The 11,835-nt window shown below is 35.8% G+C and overlaps 1 protein-coding gene and 1 long non-coding RNA gene across 3 annotated transcripts; one reads left to right on the top strand and one right to left on the bottom strand.

Annotated features, from left to right (window-relative positions):
* Positions 1–2,854, top strand: LOC113359002. The gene is made up of 6 exons (XM_026602702.1): positions 1–532; positions 591–697; positions 869–1,494; positions 1,580–1,864; positions 1,953–2,049; positions 2,201–2,854. The coding sequence occupies exons 1-6, from the start codon at positions 1–3 to the stop codon at positions 2,852–2,854; spliced, it is 2,301 nt and encodes a 766-aa protein (XP_026458487.1).
* A 3,267-nt stretch (positions 2,855–6,121) lies between these two features.
* Positions 6,122–8,028, bottom strand: LOC113360918. Of its 2 annotated transcripts, none has more exons than XR_003364867.1 (3): positions 7,981–8,028; positions 6,627–7,751; positions 6,122–6,271 (listed from the first exon to the last, which is right to left on the bottom strand). It is a non-coding gene; the product is annotated as an uncharacterized LOC113360918 (long non-coding RNA). The 2 variants fall into 2 exon arrangements; XR_003364866.1 differs by lacking the exon at positions 7,981–8,028 and having other exon boundaries at positions 6,627–7,198; positions 7,378–7,932.
* Positions 8,029–11,835: the final 3,807 nt, after the last annotated feature.

Genomic DNA, 11,835 nt, shown 5'->3' with positions numbered 1-11,835 from the left:
ATGCAAGGCGACAATGTTGTTTTAAGCTTGCTGATTCCAGGAAAGAAACAACCAGGTAGAGACATCGATATATATTTGCGACCACTGATTGATGATCTGATTAAGTTGTGGAATGACGGGGTCGAGGTTTATGATTCGTATAGTAAGACAATGTTCAACTTGAAGGCATTATTGATGTGGACGATAAACGATTTTCCTGCTTATGGTAGCCTATCTGGATGTACGTATAAAGGGAAGGCACCCTGCCCTATTTGTGGTGATAATACTCTTTCAAACTATTTGCCGGTTAGTCGTAAAACTGTTTACATGAATCATAGGAGATTTCTACCTGATAATCATTCTCTTCGATCGAGTAAGAAGAAAGCATGTTTCAATGGAGAGATTGAGAGGAAGGAAAATCCACCTACTATGTCAGGTGTAGAGGCTTTTCAACGTCAGAGCAGTATTGTGAATGACTTTGGAAAAGCGAAGCAGAACGAGGCGGAGAAAAGGAAAGATAAAGGGTTAAAGAAGAATAATAAGAATAAAAAGGGTCAGAGCAGCAGGTGCAAATGACGGTAACTCTAAGTGTGGGAAGCGGAAAAGGGCAGTTTCTACTGATGCTGGTACGAGTGCTGCTGCTGGTTCTGGTGCACAGGATCATGACCATCCGATATTCAACAAACGGTCGATATTTTTCGACTTGCCTTATTGGAAGGTAAATTCTAACCTCAAATTATCTTCTTTTCACTCTGAAATTCCTATCTGCATTGTAAGTCTCAGTGCTAGGTTACTAATAACCATATCATGATGTTGTTTCCCTGTTATGGAACGTACGACCAAGTGACTTGCATGCTCATACTTTTATGTTATGTTTCTTCCTTGCTAGGTTTTGTTACTACGTCATAATATTGATGTTATCCATACGGAAAAAAACGTCTGTGAGAGTCTCATTAGTACTATATTGAATATAAAGAACAAAACAAAAGATGGCTTAAACTCCCATATTGATCTGAAAAGTATGGGAATCAGAGAAGACTTGCATCCAAAAATCATAGATGGCAAAACATGGCCTGAACCAGGACCATATAACTTAAGCGACAAGGGAAAGGGTAGATTTTATAATAGGATGAGAAATTTGAAAGTTCCATATGGGTATAGTTCTGATCTTAGGAGGCATTTCTGGAAGGATGGTTGCTTGGGTGTCCTTAAGGCTCATGATTACCATGTTCTTATGCAACAAATATTACCTGTAGCTTTGAAGGGACTTTTACCTGATGGGCCAAGTACTGCGATTAACCGGTTATGTTCCTATTTTAACGAAATATGCCAAAGGGTTGTTGATCTGACTAGATTATTAGAACTTGAAGAAGAAATTGCTGTGACTTTGTGTATGTTGGAGATGTACTTCCCTCCATCATTTTTTGATGTGATGATACACTTGAAAATTCACCTAGCTCGAGAAGTGCGTTTATGTGGACCCGTACAATATCGTTGGATGTATCCATTTGAAAGGTATTACTTGTTTTATTATTATTAAAAATTTTGTTAATGTAAATGGGAGTTTGGTGCTAATAATTAAAGGTTTGGTCTATCGCAGGTATATGAAGATATTCAAAGAATACGTAAAAAATTATGCACAACCTGAAGCATGTATAACAGAGTGTTACTTGGGAATGGAGTACGTCAGGTATTTAGATGTTCATACGGACAAAGCAGATGAAGGAGAAGTAAATCAAAGCCGTAATGAAAACATTCAACATCATTCCACACCGGCAGGGCGTCCTATTTCTAAAGGTGTTCAAGTGTATATTGGTAGTGATATGCTGAAGATCGCTCATAGATATGTGCTTTTTAACACAACAACAATTAACCCATATAGAACGTAAGTATGACGTTATATGTTCATTTGAAATTGTTATTAGTTAATACCCTTACGGGTCTTTTTCATATTAGATTTTTTTTCTTATTAGAATGCACATGGACGAGTTAAGATCCTCCCATACTGACAGTGAAGACCAACTCCTTTCCATACACTCAGACACATTTGCAGATTGGATACGGAAAAAGGTACGTGCACCACCACTTGGTCATTTGTTATATGTTATATGTCATTTGTTATATGTTTGATTCATTTTCCCTGAGTAATACCTCATTTTTGCATAGAGCTTGCACCCATTATTGTGGTCATTGTGTTCTGCTAACTAGATTATATTTATAGGTTCAAATTCAAATTAGTCGAGGCATATCTGTATCAAGTACAGTACAGTGGTTGGCATCTGGTCCTTTAGAAAAATGTGTCTCATATAAAGGCTTGCAAATAAATGGGTCAAGGTTTATCACGAAGGATATTCGAAGAGTTACACAAAACAATGGTGTTTCAATTGAGTCAAAATCTTTAGTTGAAGCATCACAAATCAGTAGTGGTTTTTATGGTGTTTTAGAACAAATTCTTGTGTTGGACTACCAGCATATGTTTCAAATTCCCATATTCAAATGTGACTGGGCTCACACCTATTTTGGTGTCAAGCAAGAAAAAGGCTTTAGATTAGTCAACTTATGTCAGTATAAGAACCAATATCAGAATGATCCATTCATTTTAGCGTCACAAACCCGACAAGTTTTCTATTCTCGAGAGTCAAATTCGTCTAATTGGTTTGTGATGTTGAAACCACCACCTAGGGGTTTCCATGAATTAGAGAAATACAATGAACATGAAGACACAATATGCCTACCAGTGGATCCTTCAACTCTTGACTTACAAATGGATGACGAGCCCGAGACTTATGCAAGAGATGATGCTGAACCTATCTTAGTGGTTCCCGAAAAGAAGAAGAACAAGAAGAATAAGAAAACGAAAAAGAAGTGCCGCTGATGGTGGGTCTAATTACTCTTTTCATTTCCACTGATGCGCTGAACCTATTTTATTTCTTTCATTTTGCTTCAGATTGTAATTTTGCTTTTAAAATGACATTCTATTTATTTCTCTTTAATTATGACTTGCAACATTGTTGGTATGATATGCTATCTGTTTCTCTTGAGATGAACCCCCCTTTTTAACTCCGCCATTGAAATGATATATCATTTCATTGCCGGTCTCAAGCCCGGATAAAGGAGGAGAGAAAGGGTGATTTATTGAGTTCTAAATATAGATTTTCTGAAGTAATGTGCAGAAATTGGTTACTTGAATCATGCATTGGTAACCAATTTCTTGCTTTTTTTGCAGTTCTGCAGTTGTATTTTTTTTTGCAGTCAATACTTTGAGCATTTGCAGCTTCTTCAGAACTGGTGTTTGCTTCACCAAAACTTGCATGAATCTGGTACTGTGAGTGTTGATTGAAATGTGATTGCAGGCCTTGTATAATTCAAATAATGCCTTGTATGTTTCAGGCAAAGTGATGCATTTGCTGCTCTTTTTTTTTTGCAAGGCTGAGTTGAAATTTTTTATACATATAAAAGTAAGTGTAAAATATAATCACACATGTAAATGTGGAAGAATGGTTTGAGTCTTAGACTTGGACATAGGAGGCTCAGGTTCGACTCTCACCTGAGCTTCATTTTTTTCAAAGTTATTTTTATTTTACAACTCTTATAAAGGTTGCAGAAGATCTTTTTATCCTCTTCTTATCTATTCAATCTCCCCATCAACGATTCTCCTCCGCTTATCTTCCTTTCCTCATTTTTTTTCTTCATCCATCTCCCGAAGAACCTCCTCCTTCATCTCCTGAACCACGAAACTTTAAAACCCCATCAATAAATCGAGCTTAAGATTTATTCACCACCAAACTTCATCTCCTCGATCTGTTAAAGAAAAGAAGGTTCATTTATTTAAACCCATCAATAGATCGAGCTTAATATTTCTTCACCACCAACACCCATCAATAGATCGAGCTTAAGATTTCTTCACCACCAACACCTTCTCGATCTGTTAAGGAAAAGAAGGTTACACATGTCTGATTCTATAACCCATTTTAGGGTTTTATTATTTGTTTGATTTCCCGTTCTGTTTAACTACTAGTATACTGAGAATGATGATACAATTTTAGTCCTTGCTAATTTTTTGATTTCTCATTCTGTGTAAATTAGGCAACACTGAATTAGGCTTTTAAGTGAATTAGTGTAGATTTCAGAAATTTTCTTCAATTAGGCTTTAAAAACTCTAAATTAGTTATGGGTGGAGGTGTAAAAGACTCTCCAAGCAGCAGTAGTAGCAGCAACAACAACAACAGTAACATGAGAATGAAAAAAATCCTAAGTGAGTGTGTTATCTGTGAACAAAGGAATCATGAGACAAAAGTGTGTCCTTGTCTCTATTCTAGGTGCAAGCATGTTCCTTGTAATGGTGTGAGAGCATTACTACAATCTAAAACAACTGAAACCTATGGAAAGATGTTTTTCAAGTGCACCATACCTACCTGCACCTACTTTGAATGGTTTGATGATGCTTCTGACCCTTGCAAAGCCAAGTTGTTATTGCTGCTATCAGAGAAAAGCTGTCAAGCTTGTGGAGAAGATAATCACTCTTATAAAAATTGTCCACTACACAATTGGTTGTGATTTTCTTCAACTTGCAATTACAAACTCAACCTGAAAATATGCAACAATCAACACAATAAGCACATAACTTACCTTATATGTGAACAATGTGGAGATTTTACATGGGCTTCAGATGCTATCTTCCTTGCTGCAAAAGAAAAAGTTAGAATTTCTACAAATCAAATGGCTGATCTAGTTACAAATATACAGAAATGTCTTCATATGTAATAACATTTCATTTTATGTGTAAGACCTGGATTTCCTTTGTATGGCTTATAATACTGTTGGTATATATGATATGCTTTTTGTTTCTCTTGAGATGAACCCCCCCTTTTTAAATCCGCCATTGAAATGATATCTTATTTCATTGCCGGTCTCAAGCCCGGATAAAGGAGGAGAGAAAAGGGGATTTACTGAGTTGGTCCTAATTCTGCACTTGGCGAGAAAAACAGGTAACACATTCATATGAACTCTGAAACTTTGAGCATTTGCAACTTCTTCATGACTGGTATTTGCTGCGCCAAAACTTGCATAGATATACACCTCCACTTGTTTCATTCATTTAGATTTTGAGATATAGAATCTGGTATTGTGTGTGTTGATTAAAATGTGATTGCAGGCCTTGTATAATTCAGAGAATTCCTTGTATGTTTCAGGCAGAATGGCGCATTTGATGTCCTTTTTTTTAAGGCTCAGTTGAAATTTTTTGTCAATATAGATGTACTTGTACAATATGATCACACATGTAAATCTGGAAGGGTGGTTGGAATCCTAGTCTTATGCCGAAGAGGTTCAAGTTCGATTCACCGCATCCAATTTTTTCATTTTACAACCTTTGTAAAGGTTGTCAATATTGATCAGAAAAAAAAGCACAAATATACCAGTATTGAGAAGATGGAATGATGGTTGATGACTTGAGTTAACATGCAGTAGGCTTGGGTTCGAATCTCTCAAAGAACATTTTTAAAAATCAAATTTTTTTTAATCTTCAACGACCCTTATGGGTGTTGTTATAAACTTATTCACTACCTTAAAGATGTGAGTTGTAAAATCTAAAGGTGGTCACTTCTCTCTGCAACCCTTTTTATACAAAAAGTTGTGGTTTTAATTCTCGTCACTAGAGGTCCTAAGAGTTGGACGGTTTTTACTTTGACAACTGTTTCATTAGAACAGGTTGTAAAACATGATATCTTTTACAACTTTAAAATTACGAGTTGTCAATCTACAGTTGTAGATTACAGTTTTTCCCGTAGTGATCAGTTATCTCCTTCTTTTCATGTTCTCAGCTTTCATCGAGGGAGACCTTTGGGAAAATTGAAAAAACTCATCCCCACGAACTTAGAAGAAAACTACATCAATTAACTATGACACAGTTGTCACTTCCCCATTGTCGTCTAGAATCTACATGAACAAAAATGATTACTTGAAGACGGTAAGCACCAACTACTTATTCACATACGCACTACAAACATACGCCATGGCATGGTAAGGACATTTAACAAAATCATGAATTATAAAGTACAAACACAAAAAAAAACTAAAAATCATAATTAATATACCAAATTCGGAATAACAGTATACTCCACACCGAAATGGATGCATTTGAATCTACCTTTGTTGACCCTTCCATTAGCACACTTTCTGTTTGCTGCAAAGTTTCTCATTCCAAAAATTGGATGCATTTGACTTTACACCCAGCATCTTGTGTCGTTCTTTGCAATTGAATATTTAATAGAATTGATTTTTACAGTGGAACCTGCAATAGGGGAACACAGTCAGAGATTAAAAATGACAGATTAAAGCAACCCAAAATTAAGCCACGAAGGTAAGAAGTTCAAGGAAAATGATTCAGTGGAAAATGTAGAAAAGTAGGGATCTTGAATGTAGAAAAGTGGGGAGTTTGACATGAGAATGTAGAAAAGTAGGGATTACTGTATTACAATTAAACACAATGACAAATTGAAAATTAAACACACCCATTTTAAAAAATAAATAAATGTGTAGCTAAATTGTCATATGATGTGATGCCTTTCTAGTATTAACACAGTTGAACTAAAAAATAAATTCCAAAAGAAAGTAAGAATAAAATTACAATTACCATCTTAACTAACCTCTTGTCTAATATCGTTCCTTTATATCCGGTTCAGGTTGCGCTTACTTTACGATTTCTTCACAGTCGTGAAGTGAAGCACAACTAAACTGCCAACAGCCTATTCACATACTCTTCAACATTACCTTCTGCACCCGATGAATGTCTTTCCAGAGGGTGACTAATTTCTCGAGCAAGTGACAGGCATGAAGGATATTGAAATAGTCGGGCATGAAGGATATTGAAATAGTCAGTAACATGACCAGTAAGCATGAGAACTTATGATGAGTATAGTTAACATAGAACAACTCAGACTCGAAAACACAACTCCATAAGTTTAATTAACGATAGAATAAAATAGTTCCTGCCAACAATTTTTCGGAAAAGTAGGGCAATGTATGGAAAATTCAGCGATCTCTCAAAAGAGTATAGATCATTTGAAAAAGAGGTGCATCAATTCTCATAAATTCGTCCACAGTGCAAAGCTTCCACTTCTACCGCCCACCTACCACTACCAGCATCCGCGCCCATTAATTGGTTCTTCCTCTCTTATATTTGCATGAAGTCTTCAAACAATTAACGCCCAAAATAAATCTGTAAAGAAAACAAAACACGAATTTGTTATAGTACCTCCCTGGAAAAATTTGATTCATTGCAAAAAGGAATCCCTTGCAAAAATAACGTTGTTTCTTTCAATTTTCTGTAGAAAGAAAACAGTTAGAATAAATGAGATGAAATTAAAACAAAATCCATTGAACTCTCGAAACACAGACATAAAGACGAATTAGTTAGATGGTGAAACATGTCTCTTCTTCATGGCCGGAAGAGAAAGAATAATTAGAGGGTAACTAATTGTTGGAACTGATATGCAGTTTTTTACTCGTTTGGGAAGTTATATGAACAACTTGTGTAGAAGACAAGTAGGCAAAATAGCGAGAAATAGAAGAAACCTAGGCAAAATAATGAGAAACAAAAGGAAGTTGTGACACGTTCATGTCAATCTGGATTGTAGCGGTTTTGGCATCTCTGTTTTAGAACACAAAGAACGGTGGATCAGTGTACACCTACTGAAACTGACGGAGAAGACCTTCCCCTTGTTGGGTTAAAGCATCATTACCAAAACTCCATCACGGCCACTGTTTGTATCCTGGAAAAAGGCAATTGTGTCATATTTAATCTTTTCCTGAAACATAACGATTAAAAATAATCATCTTTACCAATGAATCACAATTTTAAAAGCCAACAAAACATAAACAACACTTGCATATGAACACCAAATTAAACCTAACCCAAGATATCAAACGCGAAATTAAACATAACAACAGAGTTTCAATAATACAACATAAACCCCTAAATACCTAGAAAACTAAAAATACCTAAATCATAACCCTAAATTGCAGGGGGGAATTAAACGGGTTTTTGAGTTTACCCCTAAATGAATTAGTAATTGAGGTTTCCCCCTTAATTGTTAATAGTAGCAACTTTTCCCCCTAATATAATATTTTTGTCAAAAATACCCTCGGTATACATTTGCAATCCAACGCCATTGAACTCCTCCTTTTATCACCACCAAAAATGAACCACAAAAATTTGATCACAAACAAAGATCACAAGAAATTGATTTTTAAAGTTACATTTCATTGTAGCGACGAATTCTATGCATTTAATAAATCAATTTAGGGTTGTATCGCCATGGCTCGGGGGCTTGAAAGAGGAGCGGGTGAAAACAAAACGTAAAGGGGACAAACAAAACGAAATCAGTTTAGTCTAGGGATTCTGGTTCTAGCTAATTAGGTTGATGGCCAGTAAAGACATGTTTTAGGATTTCTTTTCTATACTCAATTTTTGATGCAGGATATATACATATACTACTAGGAAATTATTGCTACGTTATCTGTACCCTATAGGGTTTGATTTGATGACATAAGCCTTGAACAGTTTGTTGATTTGCCTGTATTGGAATGCAACTTTGTTCTTATAGAATGGGAGACTGAACGAAGTTTGTTCAGTTGATAGTCTAGATTTAATATTGATTTTTATCAAATGGTTCATTACTAGGCTTAAGATGTTTTTGATCTATTACTAGAATTATTTTTCCTAGGTTTAATGTTTTTGATCTATTATTATGATTTAAGTTCCATTGTAGATCATGGTGCTAGGGAGGAGGCAATGGTGGTGTTGATCGACCTGCACAATTATAGAGGGCAAATATACAATAAGGGTATTTTTGACAAAAATATTATTTTAGGGGGCAAAGTTGCTACTATTAATTATTTAAGGGGCAAAGCTCAATCACTAATTTATTTAGGGGGTAAACTCAAAAACCACAAAATTAAATTACCCTAAATTATGAATCCAAATACTACTGACATAAAATAAAATCATGAAAATAATCGAAGTTAAACAATATATACAAGAAATATGAAACTTGAATCATAAAGAAACTAAAATAAAGAACGAGATCTTAAAACATGGATCTTTTTACTAAGATTAGATCGAACAAGGTAGCTGACCTTCACAAATGTAATATTCTAGGTCTGAAGTTAATTATCGGAAAAATAATCAGAAGAAGAAAGGAAGAAGAAAGAGGTAGCATGATTTTTTGGGTCGAAGTTCTTTTCTTCTTCGAGTTTTTCTCTCCGAGAGAAAGGAAGAAGAAAGAGGTAGAAGAGAACCTTATCTCTTCGATGGAACCAAGTATGAGAAATCGTCAAAGGGGTCAAAGGGTCAAGGGGGTGAAAGTATATCATTACACTAAAGGATATCAAATATATGGGCGGAAAAAGAGTTTCAAAGTGTTACCTAGAAGCATGTGAATCGCATGCTTATGATATCCGCAGTTGCTAATCGCAACAGAACGGGAGCAGTTGCGAGTTTCGCAACTGAGAAAAGCTATTGCTAAAATTTAGCAACTCTTTATTTTTGTTGCGAATTGGCAACATCCCTAGAGCTGTTGCTAATATGGGTTGCTATATCCTGAATTTGGTGTAGTGTGAGTTTGGAAAACTCTGTCGATTGTCTTAAGTCCGCGAACTTGTTTGTGAGAGCAACTCTATATCCTGATCTAAAGATGTGCTCTGAACATGAAAGTTAAATTACTAAGGAATGCTTTATGCAAACCGTGGATATAAAGTTCATGAGCTGATTCAATCGAATCGAATCATATTTGTTTCAATTGTGTCTTGTGTAGTTACATAAGATCTCATAGCAATTCAACAACTCTTTAACTAGTTCATTTGAGTCAATTGAACTAGTTATGGTGAAGAAGAACAAGGTTAATATGAAATGCTCATATGGTTAACCTTTTGGGTTACTATGTTGAACCAACATACACGTACACGTTTGGGCACGGTTTTCACAAACCCAGTAAACGTCTACCCAAGTGTGTGTGACAAGCTAAGTTTTCGGTATAACAGTTGAGAAATATTAGCTTGAATCTAAATCAGGTTTTCATCTAACGGTGAATATGGATTGCTAAGGCAAAACCCTGATTTGAAGGCTATATAAAGGAGACATCCAACATTCTGCAAAAATAATCCCCACACGTCTGTGTGATACTAGTGCGCTCGCTAGAGTCGATTCTCCTTTAACCGTTGGTTTTCTTCTCTAAAACCAGGTAAACGACTTAAAGAATTCATTGGGATTGTGAAGCCAGACCGATACTACTTTTATCGTAGTTGTGTGATCTGATCTTGCATCTTCTATCGTATGAGTACAATCTATTGATTGGCTTGAGATCGTGGGAGTTCTACGATAGGCAAGATAAAGAAGTCACAAACATCTTCGTCTCACTGTTTGTGATGCCTCGATAAACCGCCTGTGTAGTCAGGAAGGATTGTAGAGAGGTGATTGATTAATCTAGGCTGTTCTTCGGGAATATAAGACCGGATTATCAATTGGTTCCTGTTCACCTTGATTTCATATCTTAAGACGGAACAAAACCTAGGGTTTTTCTATGGGAGACAAATTTATCCTTTGATAGACTTTTCTATGTGAGAAATATTTTTTTATTATCAAGTCTGCGATTTTGGGTTGCAGCAACTCTTGGTTGTGGGTGAAATCAGCTAAGGGAATCAAGTGTGTAGTATCCTGCTGGGATGAGAGGCGTAGGAGTACAACTGTACCTTGGATCGGTGGGAGACTGATTGGGGTTCAACTATAGTCCAATCCGAAGTTAGCTTAGAGTAGGCTAGTGTCTGTAGCGGCTTAATATAGTGTGTATTCAATCTGGACTAAGTCCCGGGGTTTTTCTGCATTTGTGGTTTCCTCGTTAACAAAACTTCTGGTGTCTGTGTTATTTCTTTTCTGCATTATATTTTTTATATAATTGAAATAATACAGGTTGTGCGTTCGTGATCATCAATTGGAAATCCGACCTTTGGTTGTTGATTGATATTGATTGATCCTTGGACATTGGTCTTTGGTACCGTCCAAGTATTCCTTGTGTTTGATTAGGAATCGCTGATTTCTATTAGCTTGAGTAATATCAAAAACAAGAGAGAGATATTAACTCCTTGAGATACTTTTATCTAGATTGAGTCTGACTGTCTAGTTGATTCTCTAGAAAAGTATTTCGGAGTTAGTCCATACAGCTTGCTAAGCGAAATATTGGGTGGTGTTGTTAGACCCCCGATTTTTCAGTATTGTTGTTGAAGTTGTGATACAATTGAACTTTGACGTTGTGTAATGATACTATGACACTATATAACAATGATTGAGAACTATTGTTTTCTTGTTGTTATAGCTACGGATTTTCAACAACGATGATGCTAAACTTACAACCTTTGGGATCATTGGAGTACTTGGAAGTGACGAATATTTCAAGTAATGTTGAAGATTAGGCATGTGGAATATGAGCTACAAAAGTTTATTTATTTATTTTTTATATTCCATATGTATTGATGGTTTTTCACTAAAATTGACAAAGGGGGAGATTGTTAGAGCATTGCTCGGTCGAACTCGCATGCGTTGATATCTCAAGCATGTTTGTCAATGTTAGTGATCAAAACTATAAGTCTTGATTTCTAGTCTACTATAGCTAAGGTCTCGGACTAGGATAGAAAGTGTAGTTGATCTCAATAACTCCATGGAAATCATCATACAAGACGAAGGACTACTCAAGGAACCGGTGGAACTTTATCGACTAAAAGGTATGTGGATATTTGAACTTATCTATCACTCAAAAGTATATTTATCTCATATCTTGAGATAAAAGTCATTTTGCTATATAG

Source organism: Papaver somniferum, chromosome 3 (genome assembly GCF_003573695.1).
Source record: "Papaver somniferum cultivar HN1 chromosome 3, ASM357369v1, whole genome shotgun sequence".
Classification (NCBI taxonomy): domain Eukaryota; kingdom Viridiplantae; phylum Streptophyta; class Magnoliopsida; order Ranunculales; family Papaveraceae; genus Papaver; species Papaver somniferum.
The sequence above is the reverse complement of the archived record's forward strand: the minus strand, read 5'-3'. Positions and strand labels throughout refer to the sequence as shown.